Source organism: Bos indicus, chromosome 21, assembly GCF_029378745.1.
Source record: "Bos indicus isolate NIAB-ARS_2022 breed Sahiwal x Tharparkar chromosome 21, NIAB-ARS_B.indTharparkar_mat_pri_1.0, whole genome shotgun sequence".
Classification (NCBI taxonomy): domain Eukaryota; kingdom Metazoa; phylum Chordata; class Mammalia; order Artiodactyla; family Bovidae; genus Bos; species Bos indicus.
The window spans coordinates 5,917,244-5,936,985 of record NC_091780.1 but is presented as its reverse complement, the minus strand read 5'-3'; the positions used below and the strand labels follow the sequence as shown (position 1 = coordinate 5,936,985).

Here is a 19,742-nt window from a genome sequence, read left to right as displayed (position 1 = left end):
AGCAATGACAACCCAGTTCAGATAAACAGTGGATACATTTTTAGCATAAGTATCTCCCAAATATTGTTTGGGATTTGCTTATACTTTAAAAATCATTTCTTGTTTTTTTTAGGAATTCAAATTTAATTGGGTATCCTGTGGTTTTATTTGCTAAATCTGACAACCCTAGAAAGATTCAAGAGTTAGAACCAAGAATATGACCACTTCAGATTTTGTTTCACCCATGTATTTGCTTAAGAGCATGGCTTCCCTGATGGCTAAGTGGGTAGAGAATCCGCCTGCAATGTAGGAGACACAGGAAATGTGGGTTCGATCCCTGGGTTGGGGAAATCCCCTGGAGAAGGAAATGGCAACCCACTTCAGTATTCTTGTCTGGAAAGTCCCATGGACAAGGGCGTCTAGCAGGCTGCAGTCCAGGGGGTCGCAAGTCCAGTTGGACTTGACTGAGCGACTAAGCACACAGCACCCATGGAGGGGGTCAGATGTATGAATACACTCATACCTGGAGAGGATGAGAACAGCCCATCTCTCCCCTGCCCCAGAGAACCTAGATTTGTGCATTGGAGCTACATTTGCATACAAGGCACATCTGGTCCATGAATTTTGTCTTGGCTAGAACATAATGAGGTCAGCCACCACATAGGAGGCTGTTGGACACATACGCTGGCAGCCAGCATCCAGAAAGAAGCCAAGCTTACTTCTCTCTGTTTTACAGATTGACCAGAAGCAGTTCGACAAAATCCTCGATCTGATCGAGAGCGGAAAGAAGGAGGGAGCCAAGCTGGAATGTGGGGGCTCCGCCATGGAAGACAGGGGGCTCTTCATCAAACCCACCGTCTTCTCAGAAGTTACGGACACCATGCGGATTGCCAAAGAGGAGGTCAGCAGGCTGTGAGGAAAACCATGTCCTATGCGAGCTGGGGCCCTGGGAGCGGGGAAAGGGGCTGGGCCTTTCAAAAAGAGCCTTCTCCAGGGCCAAGGGATCCCCGAAGCCTTTGGGAAGGGAGTGTTTTCCTTGCTCTGAGGTCTTTTCCCTCTCCTTTGGAGTCCTCTGGGCAGTCGTCCTGCCCTGGGACCCATGAACTGTGTAGAGCTTGTCCTGACCCCCACTTCCATGCTTTGCTCATCCTCTCTGGGAACAACAGTCCCTCTTCTGTGCTCTGACGTGTCCTCAGGTTAGCTGCGGGTGGAGAGCCTGTGCTCTTACCAGAAACTGAGCCAGGGATTCAGGGCCCAAAGCCTCATTCACTCCACCAGACCAAACCTAAATGGCAACTGTTCATCCCAAAGACCTGTCCTGACTAGAAGTCTCTTAGAAGTTGTCCATCGTGGGCATCCTTGGAGTGGTGGAAATTAGGGTAACTCCCGTAAGAGTGTAATTCTGTCTTTCGGGGCCACTGTTAAGCTAGCTGGAAGTGGTTCCCACCTGGGTCCCAGGTGCTCGGCCTCCAGGCTGTGGCATTTTGGGGGGCACATGAAAGAGGGAATCACTGCCAGAGTCTTGCTGGGATGAGCTGTTTATACACATTCTCCTTGAGATTTGGGGGAGTTACTAACTGTACTGTGATGGCATGAGACTCAGCTGTTTAACCTCTGTGAGAGAAGCTCATTGGGAACCGGGGAGGTATTTTGGCAGGCTGACACTGTCCTCCTGAGCTGTGGTGCTGAACACTGAATCCATTACAGGCTCCTTTCAAAATTACCTCTGAATGTTCGTAACTCTTTCCTTTTATTTGCTGTGTTGCAGATGGTGAGGAACACAGCCTCATTCCTTCCCCTGGGAATTATTAGGGAAACATTTCAGGGCATCTTCCTTGATAGAACACACAGCACAGAGGCCACGGCCCATAGTCTGTGCCTGCAAACACCCTTCACAGTAACTTTCCAGGGATGACTTTCAGAGTTGTCTGTGCGTCCCAACACGCAGAGGCTCCTCTGAGGCTGGGACCTCTAGATGCCCTGACCACAGTGAGAGGGCTTCCACCCAACATAGTATTTTGGTGGTTATTTTTTACTTTTGTTTAGTTCAGTCTTTTCCTTCAGATTTCAACCATCGCACAGCTAAAAAGAATGCTTGAGTGCTGTCCTTCACTCTCTCCCATGGGTGTGAGCACTGGGTGTGTGAAAAGAGCATACATGAAGGAGGTGCCTGCTCAGGGCACACACGCTTCACTCCGCAGCCTCTCATTGCCATCCTTCCAATTAATCATAGATTTTTGGACCAGTGCAACCAATACTGAAGTTCAAAAATATTGAAGAAGTGATCAAAAGAGCAAACAGCCTTGAATATGGACTCACGGCAGCTGTGTTCACAAAAAACCTCGATAAAGCACTGAAGCTGGCCTCCGCGTTAGAGTCTGGAACTGTTTGGTAAGTAAAGCGTGAGTGCCCAGCCCCTGAGCTGCTGGCCAGCCAGTCTCCTTACCCTTCTGGTAAGTAAAGCGTGAGTGCCCAGCCCCCGAGCTGCTGGCCAGCCAGTCTCCTTACCCTTCTGTGAGCAGAGAGCTTTCCGACTTGCGTTATGCACCACACACGTCTGAGCATGTTGCCCCCTCCTTGTGACCACCTTCTGAGCAGGATGGTGTCATCATCTCTTCTCACAGCTGAGGGACTCGAGATGCAGAGAGACTGAGTGACTTGTCCGGGGTCACACAGCCAGCACACGGCAGAGCAGAGCTCAGAGCCAGCCATTCAGCTCTGATGAAGCCGGTGCTCTTGACCACTGCGTTGGACCTCCCCTTTATATTCTAAGAGCAGCACATGTTCTTGTGCAAAGTATGGATGAAAGTCTCTCTTTCATCTGCTGATGACACTATCCTCATTTTAAAGATAATCTTAGAAGATAAATGTGAATTGGAGGCCAAGAAGCAGGAGAACTTTGAAATGAATCCTGTCTCTTTTCAGAGCTGATTCTTATTCCCTCAGCAAAATTCGCTTCTTTTTCTCCCCTTGTCATTTCCTTCCTACCCCTGTGAGAGATTTATACTTAACAATATTCAAACTTTAGTTTCTGGTGGTGAGAGCAAGAAGGCAGAGATTGAAAACACAGCTTTCCTGGTATAAAACCTGGACACAGACCATCGCTTCGGCAATGCTCTGCACCTGGCACCTAGTGCCCACAGCACTCAAGGGCCCGCCCAGTCCTCTCCCGGTGACCACGAGCGTCTCTCTCTTCTCTTTCCAGGATCAACTGCTACAATGCCATCTATGCACAGGCTCCGTTTGGTGGCTTCAAAATGTCAGGGAACGGCAGAGAACTGTAAGTGTTCTTGTCACTGCACGCCTGTCCGCAGGGCAGATGGAAGACTCACTAGGTCCACAGGGTAGTTGCGGGTGCTTGGTCCAGAGCCCTGCCCTGTGCTCGTGTGTGCCAGCCTGGGTCAGCTGTACCCGCAGGCTGGTGGTCCTTTCCCTCTGGGCTGGGCTGACCCCCTGTCTTCTGCCCCTCTCTCCCTGCCCCACCTGCACCGTCCTGCCCCAGGACTGACCCCCAGCCTCAGCAACCCCCAGCACCCAGCCCATTGGAGCTGTGCAGCAGCAGGTGCTTGAACTTCCGCATGAGGACAGGGCAGGGCTGGGAAAGCCCAAGGCAGGGAGGATGGGCACTCTCCGTGGTCAGAATGTGGCCCTCCTGCCCACTAGCAAGGTCTCAGGACAGACCCTGGGGCCTCGGGCGTTTCCCTGGAGGGGTCCTGCAGCACGCTGAGAGCAGCCTGTCACACTGCGCGCTCCTCCATGGTTTCCTTCTGTCTTGCCCTTTGGGAGGCCGTGCCCCATCGGCCTAGGCTGTGGTCTAATGTGTCAGGCCCAAGATAAAAGGCCCCGCCTCCTGATTTCTTCACATGAAGGGCCGGCAAATTTCAGGCAGACACACACGTGCAGTCCATCGCAGGTGGGTACTGCTGCCATCCCTATTTTTAGATGAGAAAACTCAGGGAAGTCCTGTGCCTTCCCAGGTCACACTGCCAGTAAGTGACAAAGCTGGGACTGGACTCTTTTTTTATTAATTTGTGTACTCACTTATTCATTAGCTGTGATGGGTCTTCACTGCTGCATGGCCTTTTCTCTAGCGGCGGCTGGCGGGAGCTGCTCTTCATTGTGCTGTGCGGCTTCTGACTGCAGTGGCTTCCTTTGGGCATGAGGCTCCAGGGCACGCCCTTCGGTAATTAAGGTTCTAGAGCACAGGCTCAATAGTGTGTCATTGGGCTTGGTTGCTCTGTGGCATCTGGGATCTTCCCAGACCGGGGAAGCAACCTATGCCTCCTGCCTTGATAGGTGGCTTCTTTCTATCCCTGAACCACCAGGGAAGCCCCTGAGGGTGAACTCTTAAACCCCACACACTGCAAAGCCTTGTTTCCCTGGGCTCCCCTTATCTGTCTCCTCTGTGCTGAAGCCTCAGCCAGCAGCCCCCAAGGCCTCCTCTAGGGGCTAGGCACAGCCTCCACCCGCAGCAGAAACTTCAGTCCCCAGAGCAGGTGTCCTTGGGTGTCAGAGCTGCAGGAAGGGTGTGTGGGACCCACCTGATCCTAGGCAGCTGACTCCTACCCTCTGTCCTCTCCCTGCTTTCCTGGCCTGCATCACCCCCCCTCCTCTGTGGTTCTGCCTGTCCGCTGCGGGACAGGCCCGGTGTCCTGTCCCTGCTTTCCTGGCCTGCATCCCCCCCTCCTCCGTGGTTCTGCCTGTCCGCTGCGGGACAGGCCCGGTGTCCTGTCCCTGCTTTCCTGGCCTGCATCCCCCCCTCCTCCGTGGTTCTGCCTGTCCGCTGCGGGACAGGCCCGGTGTCCTGTCCCTGCTTTCCTGGCCTGCATCCCCCCCTCCTCCGTGGTTCTGCCTGTCCGCTGCGGGACAGGCCCGGTGTCCTGTCCCTGCTTTCCTGGCCTGCATCCCCCCCTCCTCCGTGGTTCTGCCTGTCCGCTGCGGGACAGGCCCGGTGTCCTGTCCCTGCTTTCCTGGCCTGCATCCCCCCCTCCTCCGTGGTTCTGCCTGTCCGCTGCGGGACAGGCCCGGTGTCCTGTCCCTGCTTTCCTGGCCTGCATGTCCCCCCTCCTCCGTGGTTCTGCCTGTCCGCTGCGGGACAGGCCCGGTGTCTGCTGCACCCAGTCCATGTATCACCCTGCTGATTAGCTGCAACAGGGACTTTTGTGGATGTCTGTTTTTTTTGACCCTTGGCATATATTTTTCCCAAAGCTTTTGACAATGTACTTTTACATAATCCACAGGGAGCCCGGAAACTGGCTCAAAAACCAATCCCCACTTTCAGTTGTCTCTAATTAATGTCTTCACATTGCAGTAAGTTCCCCTTTTCCATGTGGAGCCCCATGTGGTGGATTCCACGGTTTTCCCCGTCCCCAGACTCCTGGCTCGGCAGGCTGTCCGCTGGCCACCCACGGGCCCCTCACGTCTCCCCCTGTGCAGATCTGGGAACGAAGCCTGCAGTTTCTCCTCCTCCTGGCTGTTTTTCTTAGTTCTTTGTTTAGCTTTACGATACAGTAAGGGAAAAAAACTCCACACTGTAGAGACATGTGGAAAGTCAGGGCTCCCCTCCCTTGACCCTCAATCTCGTTTGTTAGAAGTAACCACTGTTCCATCATCCATTGTGTTCCTTTTGTGCATTCATTCTTTGTTCACTGGCATATATTTACTGAGTACCTCTGATGCCCCGGGCACATGCTGGGTGCTGAGCACACAGTGGTGAACTCTATAATCAGCAGTACCAGCGCCCCAGTGTTCTGGTGAGGTTCAGTGGCAGAAAGACTGGGCTTATGGATGGTCTAGAGCCCCAAGGTGGTCAAAACTGGGTGAGAAGCAGTTTAGGAAATGCCACAGTGGGTCAAATAAAAGTGACAAAAACTTGAGCAGGGCAGTGAGTGCAGGAATAGAAAGAATGAAGTGGTTCCTGCACTTCCTTTTACAGTGAGTGCAGGAATAAAAAGAATGAAATGTTTCCTGCACTTCCTCGTACAGGAGTGATTTCATATTGGACTTACTCGTTATGTGCTGGTTCAGCATGATTCCATCACTTGGTTTGCTTTTCTTTATGAAGCTGACAAATTCACTACTTTGATTTTTACACTGTAACACTAGGTTCCGTTCAGTTCAGTCACTCAGTCGTGTCCGACTCTTTGCAACCCCATGAATCGCAGCATGCCAGGCCTCCCTGTCCATCACCAACTCCTGGAGTCCACCCAAACTCATGTCCATTGAGTCGGTGATGCCATCCAACCATCTCATCCTCTGTCGTCCCCTTCTCCTCCTGCCCTCAATCTTTCCCAACATCAGGGTCTTTTCAAATGAGTCAGCTCTTTGCATCAGGTGGCCAAAATACTGGTTTCAGCTTCAACATCAGTCCTTCCAATGAACACCCAGGACTGACCTCCTTTAGGATGCACTGGTTGGATCTCCTTGCAGTCCGAGGGACTCTCAAGAGTCTTCTCCAATACCACAGTTCAAAAGCATCAATTCTGTGCTCAGCTTTCTTTATAGTCCAACTCTCACATCCATACATGACCACTGGAAAAACCATAGCCTTGACTAGACGGACCTTTGTTGACAAAATAACGTCTCTGCTTTTTAATATGCTGTCTAGGTTGGTCATAACTTTCCTTCCAAAGAATAAGAGTCTTTTAATTTCATGGCTGCAGTCACCATCTGATTTTGGAGCCCCAGAAACTACAGTCAGCCACTGTTTCCCCATCTATCTGCCATGAAGTGATGGGACCAGATGCCATGATCTTAGTTTTTTGAATGTTGAGCTTTAAGCCAACTTTTTCACTCTCCTCTTTCACTTTCATCAAGAGGCTCTTTAGTTCTTCTTCACTTTCTGTCATAAGGGTGGTGTCATCTGCATATCTGAGGTTATTGATATTTCTCCCGGCAATCTTGATTCCAGCTTTTGCTTCCTCCAGCCCAGCATTTCTCATAATGTACTCTGCATATAAGTTAAATAAGCAGGGTGACAATATACAGCCTTGATGTACTCCTTTTCCTATTTGGAATCAGTTTGTTGTTCCATGTCCAGTTCTAACTGTTGCTTCCTGACCTGCATATAGGTTTCTCAAGAGGCAGGTCACATGGTCTGGTATTCCTATCTCTTTCAGAATTTTCCACAGTTTATTGTGATCCACACAGTCAAAGGCTTTGGCATAGTCAATAAAGCAGAAATAGATGGGTTTTTTTTGGAACTCTCTTGCTTTTTCAATGATCCAGCAGATGTTGGCAATCTTATCTCTGGTTCCTCTGCCTTTTCTAAAACCAGCTTGAACATCTGGAATTTCACGGTTCATGTATTGCTGAAGCCTGGCTCAGAGAATTTTAAGCATTACTTTACTAGCATGTGAGATGAGTGCAATAGTGTGGTAGTTTGAGCATTCTTTGGCATTGCCTTTCTTTGGAATTGGAATGAAACTGACCTTTTCCAGTCCTGTGGCCACTGCTGAGTTTTCCAAATTTGCTGGCATATTGAGTGCAGCACTTTCACAGCATCATCTTTCAGGATTTGAAATAGCTCAATTGGAATTCTATCACCTCCACTAGCTTTGTTCATAGTGATGCTTCCTAAGGCCCACTTGACTTTGGACTCCAGGATGTCTAGCTCTAGGTGAGTGATCAGACCATCATGGTTATCTGGGTCATTATGATCTTTCTTGTATAGTTCTTCTGTGTATTCTTGCCACCTCTTCTTAATATCTTCTGCTTCTGTTAGGTCCATACCATTTCTGTCCTTTATCGAGCCCATCTTTGCATGAAATGTTCCCTTGGTATCTCTGATTTTCTTGAAGAGATCTCTAGTCTTTCCCATTCTATTGTTTTCCTCTATTTCTTTGCATTGATCACTGAGGAAGGCTTTCTTATCTCTCCATGCTGTTCTTTGGAACTCTGCATTCAAATGGGTGCATCTTTCCTTTTCTCTTTTGCTTTTTGCTTCTCTTCTTTTCACAGCTATTTGTAAGGCTTCCTCAGACAGCCATTTTGCTTTTTTGCATTTCTTTTCCATGGGGATGGTCTCAATCCCTGTCTCCTGTACAATGTCATGAACGTCCGTCCATAGTTCATCTGGCACTCTATCAGATCTATCATATTTCAAGGTTTTGTACATTTTCTATGCATACAATGAATGTAAACGTGCATGGCTTTTTTCTGTTTTCAAATTATTTGAGAGGAAAATACTTGTGCTGTTATGAATATGCTTTGGCTATGCTGTCTTTTTCATTGGTGGGCTCCCATGACTAACTTTGGTGCTTTTCCAAGGAGTTTTCCAATATCCTGCTGATATTCTTCCTGTGCATCAGTCCTTATGCACTTGTGGGAAATTGTTTTCAGAAGAAATTCCCCAAATCAGGTATCCGGCATAGGAAAAATAGGCCCCTCACTCTTTTGGTTTGCATTTCTTTAATGGTAAGGGATTGAGCACCTTAATTACACCTATTGGTAATCTTTATTTTTTTTTCTGCAGACTGACTGCATATCTTTTGTTGATTTTTCCATTTTTTAAAAAAATTGGTTTGTAAGACTTCTTTGTGCTTTAAGGTAAACAGCACTCTTGTTTCTCACAGTGTTGTAAATGTAATTTTTTCCAGTTTATAATTTGCCTTTGGGCTTTTAATGGAGTTTTCTGCTCTGTAAAAGTTGGATTTAACATTCTATATATGGCTTCTATGTTTTATTGTGTTTAGAAAAGAATTAAAAAATAATTCACCCATTATCATGGGTCCTTGAATTTGGTTTTAGGACACTACCAAAGAATCTCAATGACACATTAGCAATAAAATAATAATATTCCTTTCTACCATTTACTTTTTACCTAGCACATAGTAGGCAAATTTGTTCTATTTCAATCAATTCTAACTATAAGGAGGTGAAGGTATTCCCATTTTACAGATGATAATATTGAGGCTCAGTGAAGACAAAAAACTTGCCTAGATGGCATAGATCCAAGGCTGTAGTTATCCAACTTGAGCTGCATCAGAACCCAATGACTTGTTAATCCTCTGGCTGTTAAAACACAGATTTCTGGGTCCCACTCCTAGGTTCAATAGATGTATTAATTTTCTATTGCTGCTATAATAAATAATCACAAAATCTGGAGCTTAAACAACATGAATTTATTATCTTACGGCCCTGAAGGCTGAAAATCTGACATGCTCTCCCTTAGCTAAAATCAAGATGTCTGCAGGGCTACATTCCTTCCTGGAGACTCTAGGGAAAGAATCTATTTCCTTGCCTTCTCCAGCTTCCAGGGCCTCCCTCCCATATTCCTTGGCTGGCAGCCCCTTCCTTCATTTCAAAGCCAGTGGCGTTGCATTTCTCTAAGCTGTTCTGTAGTTTCACTGTCCTCTGAATCTCTTCTGTATCCCTCTTCCTTCTTCAAGGGTCCTTGTGATTACTCTGGGTCCACCCAGATAATTCAGGATACACTCCCTATTTTAAAGTCAGCTAACTAGCAATTTTAATTCTGTCTGCAACCCTAATTCCCCTTCATCATATGATATATTCGAAGCTTCAGTGACTTGTGATGAGGACACCTTGAGGCGGGCATTATTCTGCTTCCCACAGAAGGCCTGGGGGGCCTGAACCTCTGCATTTCTAGCAAGTTCTGAGGTGAGGCTGATCTGCTGGTCAGGGAGCCACACTTTGAAAAGCATTGGTTTAAGGGAAGAGATGGGATTCTGTCTTGCATGTTTCTAGCGGCAGAGACTCAGTAGCCCCCTCAACAGCTACCTCTTTTCCTAAACAGGTACACATTCTTATTTACATAATGGCAGAGCAAGGGTTGCAGAGACTTTTAAATTGATCCAAAGCCACCTCTCAATTCTTGGAAGGGGCCCTAAGCATGATTCATGGAGCCTGAGTCGGGTTACTGGGCTCTGCAGGACTTCAGGAAGGGACACATATCAGAAACATGGACTCAGAGGCCGTGGACTCCCTCGTGTCCACTCTGCTAACGTCCGTGTCCCTGCCCGGGCCTCATTCTTCTCACAGCTGGTCCCCAGCTGTGCTCTTCAAGACCAGCTCCAGGTCCTTCCTAGCCCTGCCTCTCACCAATGCTCTGGCCACAGCCCAGTCAATAGCTTTGGGCCTCTGTCTCTCTTGTCTCTTCCAGCAGCTCCAAATTGCCCACAGAAGTTATAAATCTGCAGAAGTTATCCATCTACTCCTCAGCTTGCCCATCCCTCACCACACAGGCTCTCTTCTTGCCCCCCTCCCCCACTGCCCATCCAGGGAATTCATCACTTTGTTTTAAATCCCCTTCATCCTTTGAAGGCAAATCCTTAGTCCTGAATATTTCAAAAGCATCACACACACACACACACACGCACACACACAAAACTTGGCATTTAACCTTCAGTTACGCATCCAGATACTTAAACTTACTGATGGTCTTACAGCCCTTAGACTCTATTAAATCCTCATTTTTTGGCCTTTTGCTCAGACTCCAGACTGCCCAACAGAGTACTCGCCTTTGAAGCATTAGAACGAAGTTCATGCAGAGTGGCTAAGTGCCATTTTATATCTCACTCTTTTCTGTGATCACAGAGGTGAATATGCGCTGGCTGAATACACAGAAGTGAAAACTGTCACCATCAAACTTGATGACAAGGATTCCTGAAGGATAAGCAGGTTCCTTCTTCAAACATCTGACAACTGAATGTGGCTGATCAAACTTACTGAAGAAAAATCTACATTCTGACCTTCCTGGGATAGTTTCTTCTGGAGACTTTAAATCTGCTGGATTTGAACGATTTTTGTTTTCCTCTTACATTCCTCTTTATTGACAGAAATGCTGTGTGTGAAATTGCAGTCCTGCCTGGGGTGGGACTAAGGGCCATCTCTGTTTTCTGCTTTCCCCCAGATCCCTGGGACGGTGAGGAGGTTCAGGGCACTGTCAACAGGAAGTGGTATTTGAAGTATCGAGCCATCACTTTAAAATGTTCTGTGGACTCTAACTCTAGTAAGGATTTGGAGAAAAAATTCCCTGTACGTTCTGCAAACAGGACTCTACCTGCGGGTTCCTCATGATTACCTGCCCACAGAACAAGCCCCACCGACTACTCAGTAGGAAGGAATAGCACTAAGTTTAAAAAAATTTTTTTTTTTTTAAAAACAAGGTTGGGAGGATCTGATGTGGGGGACTTTGGGGAAGCAAGTACCATGGAAGGGTCATGAAGGCCCTGGTATGAATGGTCTTCAAGGACTGCATCTTGACATTGACCATGGGACTCAGCTTAAAACCAATACAGCCTTTGGAATATGACCAAATCAACAACTGTAAGAGCTTATCTAACGCATGTCATGGTCTACCTTAATCAAGGCAGGAAATGTCGCAAATGTCCCCATCACTGCTAAAGACCCAGTGCTCTGACAGTACAGATTCTAGGATCATTAAGTCCCAGATTTTACTAATTAAAGCCATAATGTGCTTTTCCCAGTTAGGCATTTCTACCACTTGCATTGATTTATGATAACCCTATATAGTTTTCCTTTTCTCCAGTTGGGTTATCAACATTTTAGATGAATAAGACATACACAACTGAAAAGACTGCTGTTGTAATACAGCTCTGGTTTTTTGAAGTCCTGTTTTGATATTAATTAGTGATAATTAACAAAGAACATCTGAACTTCATGGAGGAACTGGGTCTGCTACTAGAGTGGCTTAAGCACTGCACTGACAGGTTGAAAAGTGTTTTTTTCCTCTTTGTGTACCCAAAGGATGTGCAATTCCAAGTTTCAGCTTGGAAAACTGAAAGTGTCCCACGGAGCTTTAAAAAAACAAAGCCAAACTGCAATTGTGTTATTCAGATACTTTTACTATTACTAACTTGTACTTTTCTAATGGTGCTTATGTTTGAGAATTAAGTTATGTTTGAGAATTAAGTTGGGGGGGAGAATAATAAAATGGAGGTCTATGTCAAAACCAGTGTTATGTATAGAGAAAGTCTTATGTGAAGTGAGGTTATCATTCCTGTTGGAAATATGCAATATGCAATTCACCTTCTCTCAATCAATGAACAACACATCACTTAGACTACCAGTAACTTGTTAAATCAGGATTTGACTTCATATGCTGAATTTTCAGGATTTTATCTCAAGTAACTAAAGGCATTAACCTTGATAGTAATACATTAGAGGGTTCTTATTCTTTCATTGTACAATAATGCCTTTAATATGATGCTACATTATTTATAATTGGTAGAGTTAATGTATCTTTTTATAGTTGTAAGTAAACAGAGGTGATGTATTTAACCTTCTGTAATATACTGTATTTAGAAATGGAAATCTATCTAGTATTAGACTCCAGTTCTTTTAAGGTTTACTCCTGTGGTATGGTTTTAAAAAATCTATTGGCCTGGGAATTCTGACCCTAATTGCAGATTGTGTCCAACGATGCAATAACTATAAAATAAAATCAGATATTTGAAAAAAAAACTATGTTTTTTCATTTAAAGATCAGAAGACCCCTTTTAATTCTGTGACTGACCTTTCTCTTCCTTAGAACTTTGGTACAAAGTGACTTACAATAAAGTGGTTTCAATCACTTAAGGATAAAATTACATTTGCTCAATCAATCAAGTCCTGTGTTTAAGGACTTGAGTGTGAAACTCACTTTTATGGTTTTGGGGGTGGATGAGGCAGCAAGCTTGGCCTCAAAGGCTCTGCATCTTAGTTGGTAAAGTTAAAGCTGTCATTTGAGCTTACTGAGTCCCTTTTTATCATAAAGCGATGAGGATGTGAGTGTGGAAAATGTGGGGAAGGTTGCTTGGGGACTTAGGGAAACACCGTATCCTGCAACTGTGTGCACAAGCATTCATTTTTGTCACTTTTTTCTATGAGGATCTCTGTGTTTGTGTTTAAATTATCCAGAGTTTCTAAGGCTTCAGACCAGTAAGCCTCAATCACTCAGTCGTACACTGACACTGAGGTTAGAGGAAGAATATTTCTGTACTTGGTTAGGTCCACCGTGTTCAACCATGCCTCTCGTTTTGAGTCCATTTCATTTCGGTCATGTAGAGGCGAAGTTCCACCCCTTCAGAGAAAACTTGAGGGAGCCTTGGATAAGATCCATCTTAATTTATGCCCTTGTGTATGTTTGAATGCATTTAGAAACCTTCCATTTCCCAACCAAAATGTGAGCAGAAAATTCAAGGAAAACAGCATTTCCTTTGTTTGTCACTACCATGACAGGAACCATTTTGAGGACATACACTGTGGCTGTGGTGTGTGTGTGTGTGCATGTGTGTGTACAGTGCCTTTTGGGGTGGGGACAGTAAGTTGGCACATTCTCTAAAAGTGGACCCTTTGAAACACCCAAGCTTCTCCCAATGGCAGGCTGAGCCCTTTTGAAGTTCTTGCTCCTAGCCTGTCTTGAGCTTGAAGGTTGATAATAAGGGACATTTTTTAAGTGTCCCAGAAGAAATATCAGTGGAAACTGAATACCCAGCTGAAGGGAGGTGACTAGAAACTGAGGGCCTATTATACAGAGTGAAGTAAGTCAGAAAGAGAAAAACAAATATATATTAATGCATATATATGAAGTCTAGAAGGATGGTGGGAAGGATGCTGGGCAAGGTTGAAGGCAGGAGGAGAAGGGGATGACAGAGGATGAGATGGTTGGATGGCATCACCAACTCGATGGGCATGAGTTTGAGCAGACTCTGGAAGATGGTGAAGGATGGGAAAGCTTGCTGTGCTGCAGTCCATGGGCTCACAAAGATTCAGACACGACTGAGAGACTGAACGACAACAAAAAGTATGGTGCTGATGAACCTGTTCGTAGGGCAGCAGTGGAGACGCATAGAGAACAGACTTGCCGACACAGCTGAAAGAGGAGAGAATTGAGAGAGTAGCATTGAAACATATACTTTACATACGTAAAATGAATAGCCAGTGGGAATTTGCTATATGACGCAGGAAGCTCAGACCCTTTGGTCTGTGACAACCTAGAGGGGTGGGAATGGCTGGGAGATCGGAGGGAGGGGATGTGTGTATACAGCTGATTCATGTTGGTGTGTGGCAGAAACCAACCCAATGTTGTAAAGCAATTATCCTCCAATTAAAAAAAAAGAAACTACCACACCTTCAGAAGGCAGAAAGGGTAGCTCAGGGAGGTAGCTTCCAATTGACCCTACCGTGAAAGTGAAAGTCGCTTGGTCCTGACCGACTCTTTGCAACCGCATGGACTATATAGTCCATGGAATTCTCCAGGCCAGAATACTGGGGTGGGTAGCTGCTCCCTTCTCCAGGGGATCTTCCCAACCCAGCAATGGAACCCAGGTCTCCTGCATTGCAGGCGGATTCTTTACCGTCTGAGTCACCAGGGAAACCCCTCCCTGCCTCCATTACTTAGGATAAAACTTAGAAAGTGAAAGTGAAAGTCACTCAGTCCTGTCCGACTCGTTTTCTCCAGGCCAGAATACTGGAGTGGGTAGCCGTTCCCTTCTCCAGGGGATCTTCCCCACCCAGGGATAGCACTCGGGAATCCTGCGCTGCAGGTGGATTCTTTACCAGCATTCCAACATGAGAAGTTGGTCAGTGGGGGTTAAGAAGCATAAAGAAATCTTAACTGACCTGTAACAATCGCCTCATGCAAACCTGTAAGTAACGCATGCCAAGGATAAGGTTAAATGCTGGGATACAACTAGCTCGAAACAGGCCACCCATGTGACAAGTTCTTTCTACCTTGGACACATTTCTAAGCGGATGGCAAGCTCATTTAAAACGGGCTTGTCCTCCCTCCATGGGCCGCGTCTGCCCCCTGGTCGGCCGGTCACCCGGCGCGCGCTTCCTTGCGGTCCCGCTAGATGGCAGGACCAGGCACCTCGGGGTGGGGGTGGGCGCCGCGCCGCTATCGCCAGGCTCACTCGGCACCGTGGACGCCACGCCTTGCAAATTATTAGGGACTTTTCGGTAGCGACCATATTGCCGCCTTTTGCTTACTGGAATTAGAACCGCGGTGGTGAAGGCAGGATTGCAGAACTGCACCCTTCCTTTTGGAGGGGTGTGTGGTGCGGGAGAGCCGGCGGGGCAGCCTCTTGGGCGCAAAACTCAGCTGCCCCGTGGTCCCCTCTTCGAACAGGGACCCAAGGAACTCGTCCGTGGTGACCGCTCAGAGTGTCTGCGAGGTCGTGGAGGCGGGAGCTGGCTGCTGCTGGCCGGCTTTTGTGAAACGGCAGTGAGGGTGCTGGCGATTTGTCTCTGAGCCTTGGGATTAAACCCTGGGAATGTTCCAGTCATAGCCGTACACGGGAGGAACCTGGGGCGCGCAGGTCCCGCCAGGATGCAGAACCATCCGCTTTTTCCGAAGAAGTCTTCTCTTTCCCAGGTGGGCACGTGGAGCCCAGTCTAAAGCCTGCCCGCCCGCCTGGACGTACGTCATTATGATCTGTCTTTGGATAATGGCCTTACTTGTAGGTACATCTTTTTATTAGGTTGAAATATAAATTGCCTACACTCCAGCAGGTTTATCTACCACTGCCACCCCCAAAATAAATCCAGACAATTTAAAATGATTCACCAGTGATATCTTTGTCTGTAACCATAACTTAGTAAATCCATGTGGTGGAAGGGGTGAGGTTTGCAAACTATTGAAGTTTTACATTTCATACGTCTAGTCTGCTGTATGAAGAGTTGTACACAAACGAATATTCCTGTCTTTTGAGTATTTACTGCCTCCATAGACGAGTCCGGAGTTCACCAGCGGATCTCGCTGCTGAGCGGAACAGAGGGGCAGGGAAAGCTGGGCTGCTCAGCTCGCCGCTGAGACTGCCCTGCCGTAGGGCAGGGGACCCAGACCTGGAGGAGACCGGCGCTGGGGGCGCCTGCGGACCCCGTGACCTCCGGGGTCTCGGTGAGGGAAGCCGGCGGGCGAGCGCAGGGGCTTCCCGCGCGCGCTCTGCGGAGGCCTCTCGGCGGCCGCCCCTCGCCCCGCGCGCCCCGCGCGCCGCCCGCCCCGCTCAGGATTGAGGAAGTGAGTCTGGCCCGGCCCGGCCCCCGGCGCGCGGCCGGAGCCTCCGCGGAGGAGGGCAGAGGGGTGGCCCCGAGCGCCGCCGTCCTCCCGGTCCCGCGCAGCCCGCGCCCCAGGCGCCCGCGGCCCTGCCCGCCGCCACCGCCCGCAGGTAAGCGCTGCCCCGCCGCGGCCGGCGCGGAGTCCCGGCCCCGCCGCCCAGGCCCCGCGCGGGAAGCGTCTCCCCCGCCCTCTCCGGCGCACAGGCCCTGCGTCTCCCGCCGCGCCCTCGGGCTGGAGTGCTTGGGGGGGACGCCCGGGCGGGGCACCCCGACCCCGCAGGCCGGAGCCCGGGCCGGGGGAGCGGGCGAAAGCCACAAAAGGAAGAGGCGCCGAGGCGTCCACACGATTCCTCCGCCCTTAGAGAAGCCCCTGCCTTCGAGCGGGAGCGGCCGCGCGGGCGCGCGTGTGCGCGGGGTGAGTGTGAGTGCAGGGCGGCGCGGGGGCGCGGCCCGGGACGGCCTGGCGGCGCGGGGCGCCCGGGCGCCGTCGCCCCCCGCCGAGTCCGGGATGGAACCCGCCGTCTCCCGGCGGCCTCTGAGGGCGACCTTCTGCGGCGGGGCCGCGAGGGATGAGTGCGATCGCGGCCGGGGAAGGCCGGGGACCCCAGGGGGACGGTGGCGACAGAGGCTCTGGGATCTCTGCGGTCCGCTCACCCTGCCCGTCCACCTTGAGAAGCCGGGGAGTTTTTCTCCCACAAGCATCGTAGATGTAAGGAAATAGAGCGTGCAGTTACGTGTTTAGCGAGCTTTTCACCAAATGCACTGTCTTTAGAGTTTGCCATTCACTCCCATTGTATCCAGATTGCCTGGGCGTTAAAGGGGCAGATGGCAACCCAATCCAGTTCTTGCCTGGAGAATCCCAAGGATGGAGGAGCCTGGTAGGCTACAGTCCACGGGGTCGCAAAGAGTAGGACACGACTGAGCGACTTCACTTAAAGGGGCAACTAGAATATGCACGATTTTGAAAAATGCTAAATTCAACTAATTTTGTGGTCTGATTTAGTTATCCTTGTGAATGTACTAAAAGAATAAAAAATTAAATTGAAAACATACAAACCTCACACCCAGTTTGTCCCTACAGAAGGTTTGTGGGCCTGCCAAACCTCTCCCTCTGCAGGCTTCCACACCTCAGGGATCGGCCCTAGTAGACTCAGATGAAACCCTGAGACATAAAAACCTGGGAGCTGTCTTCCCTCCCGTGTCCTCATCCCTTGAGTTCAGTTATTGGCAAGGACTGTTGAGTCGGCCTCTCAAAGGTAGTGTTCAGGTCCAGCCCCTTCTCCCTCGCCAGCATCTCTTTCCTACAATTGCAGCTCTCCTCTCCCCCATTCTCTATTTGGGAACCGGAGTATAGCCGGAGTAATTTATTGTTTAAAAAGGTAAATTAGAGAGTGTCAGTCCTCTACTCGGAATCCTCAATAGTTTCCTCTTATACTTGGCATGAAATCCCAAAGACCTCCTTCCCCTCACATCCCCCAGTTGATCTGGCCTCTGCCATCTCAGACCCCCTGGCTCACGCTGTCACCCTCTCCAAACCCAGCTTCATTCTCTCATCCGTCTGTGTGCTTCTTTTTAGTTACCACTGTCTGTGTTCCTACTTTATCTGTTTAATTACTCCTTTAATTCCTCCTGGAGGTCTCTTCTGCTGCTCCTGGTGTCAGAGACCCTACCTACCTTGCTCACTGCTTCTCCTTTACTCCCAGAGCTGTCCGGGAGGCACCAAACACATACAAGTAGAAAGACTGAGTGGTGAATTGACAACCTTAGCTTGTTCTTGGCTTAGGCTCTTGAAGGGCTTCTGTTCTCATCTGGGATTGAGAAGTACACATTTCTCCAATTTGTAGCTCTGTCATATTTTGATGTCCACAAATACATTAAACACATTTCGTAGGCAAGCCAAAATTCGTCAAGGGATGCCAACAGTGTCAAAAGGGTGTCTCAGAGATGTGCCAACCATCTCAACTAGGCTTTTGATTCAAAAAAGAGCTGGATGATAAGTATGTTTCTAACGTGCTTCACTTACAAGTGTCTTCCTGCTCTTTGGCACTGACGGCCCTCTTCAAACTTCTTAAAACGACAAGTGAGCAGAGTCAGGATGTTCCTTCCGTGGCAGAAAGTGTCTAGTATGTACTTAACAGTGTCTTCCTCACCAATGGTAAGTTTCATTAACTGTTGAAGCTCACTCCCTATGAAAAGGACCCAATAAAAATATTTGTAGAAGGAATATCAGGTTCCTTTTTTTCTTTTTCATCTTTGATGAGATTTTTTTAATTATTAAAATAATTATTATTGCAGGACACTTCTTGAAGCCCTCTTTAGGATATATATACTATTATGAAAAGAAAACATGTAACTTGAAACCATTATTTGTTTCATTGATCTGAACCCAAAAGAAGCAGGAAGAAGCTAAGATCTGTTAGAGGGCAAATACAGGGCAAAACTTGAGTTACTTCATTTTAAGATTGCTACCCTAAAGTCTAAACCAAAAACCAAGTTACAATTGAAAAATTGCTCCAGTCGCAAAATCCTCCATTGGTAAAATGATTTTCAAAAGGAAACTGAAAATAAAAAGGGGAACAAAACGGCTGGGCGAGGATTGGCCTAAAATATTCTTAAGACGTTTTTAACTTAAAAACGTTATATGGTAAGATATTTCTGATTCAGAAGAAACATCTAGCTTTTGGATTTTTGAGGTGTTGTTGGGTATAGTTGGTAGCTGATTTTGAGAGGTGCTTGAAAGCAGGTAATAGCTGGACACTTTGGTTTCTGACATTGCTGTGTGATTTGGAGCTTCTGTTTTAGAACAGGTATTCTGTTTTGCTGCTTCTCCCTGTCACCTCTCAAGTTGATTTTCCTGATCAGGTTTTGCATTTTATAAAGCTTTGATTGTCTCCAAAATTGTGTTCCTTCTTTCCTTCTTGGACTTTTCAGGCTCCCAGACTTCAAACATAGATTTCCCCAGTCATGGTTTCTCTGAACCTTTTGCTCTCTAGCTCAAGAAGATGCAGGCGCACAGAAGCCTCAGGGCAAGGCCTCTGGTTGGGGCTTTCCCAGCCCCACCTCTCCCTGCTTGTAAGAATACAGATCACCTGGGCCAGGGGCCTGATTTTTTCAGGCCCTAAGATGCGAGAACTCTGGTGCTCTCACAGCCTTGTTCCACAGCTTGTTCAGTGCCTACCTTCTAGAACCTGTTTACTGGGGCAACAGTGGGTTGGCCCTCGATTTTCGGAGCTTGTTTTTTTTTAATTTTCAGCCATATAGCATGTGGGGTCTAAGTTCCCCAACCAGGGGTCGAACCCATGCCCCCTGCATTGAAAGCATGGAGTCTTAACCACTGGACTGCCAGAGAAGTCTCCTTCTGAGCTTGTTAATCAGAGGGCAGGTAGGAGACCCTGCTGGCTTCCCAGTTCTCCCATTATTATTGTTGCAAGGAAGAACCATCTCCAGTTCTGTGAAAAGTGACTTCAGAAACTTGACCTTGGTAGAAATCTCACACCAATGCTGAAGGGTTGCCTGGGGAGGAGGGTGCATGTCTGTTTTTAATAGATGATATTGTCTTAGGCATCATATATATTACCTTGTTTATTTTTTGTGTGTGGGGGGCTTTACCATCACCCTCCATTTCAGAGTTGTCTGTCTCAGAGAATAGCTGCTGATGACACCATACTTTTTATATCTGTACTATAGACTCCATGGGAATGCTGAGTGGGACACATGCGTTTCATGTGGTCATCCCTTCCCAC

General features: G+C 48.0%; 2 protein-coding genes across 5 annotated transcripts in view; both read left to right on the top strand.

Annotated features, from left to right (window-relative positions):
* ALDH1A3 (aldehyde dehydrogenase 1 family member A3) overlaps positions 1–12,423 on the top strand; it is a 42,409-nt gene extending 29,986 nt beyond the window's left edge. The window contains exons 10-13 of the mRNA XM_070775006.1: positions 716–880; positions 2,213–2,370; positions 3,185–3,259; positions 10,534–12,423. Coding sequence (XP_070631107.1) covers positions 716–880; positions 2,213–2,370; positions 3,185–3,259; positions 10,534–10,606 — 471 coding nt within the window. The 3' untranslated portion in view covers positions 10,607–12,423. The remainder of the gene's footprint in view (positions 1–715; positions 881–2,212; positions 2,371–3,184; positions 3,260–10,533) is intronic.
* A 2,015-nt stretch (positions 12,424–14,438) lies between these two features.
* LRRK1 (leucine rich repeat kinase 1) overlaps positions 14,439–19,742 on the top strand; it is a 134,953-nt gene continuing 129,649 nt past the window's right edge. The window contains exon 1 of one of the 4 annotated variants that reach the window (XM_070775003.1): positions 14,439–14,588. The gene's annotated coding sequence lies outside the window, so the exon portion shown is untranslated. Of the gene's footprint in view, positions 14,589–14,913; positions 15,402–15,968; positions 16,110–16,266; positions 16,415–19,742 lie in introns of those variants that run through there. The other 3 variants (XM_019983734.2, XM_070775000.1, XM_070775002.1) reach the window with 3 other exon arrangements.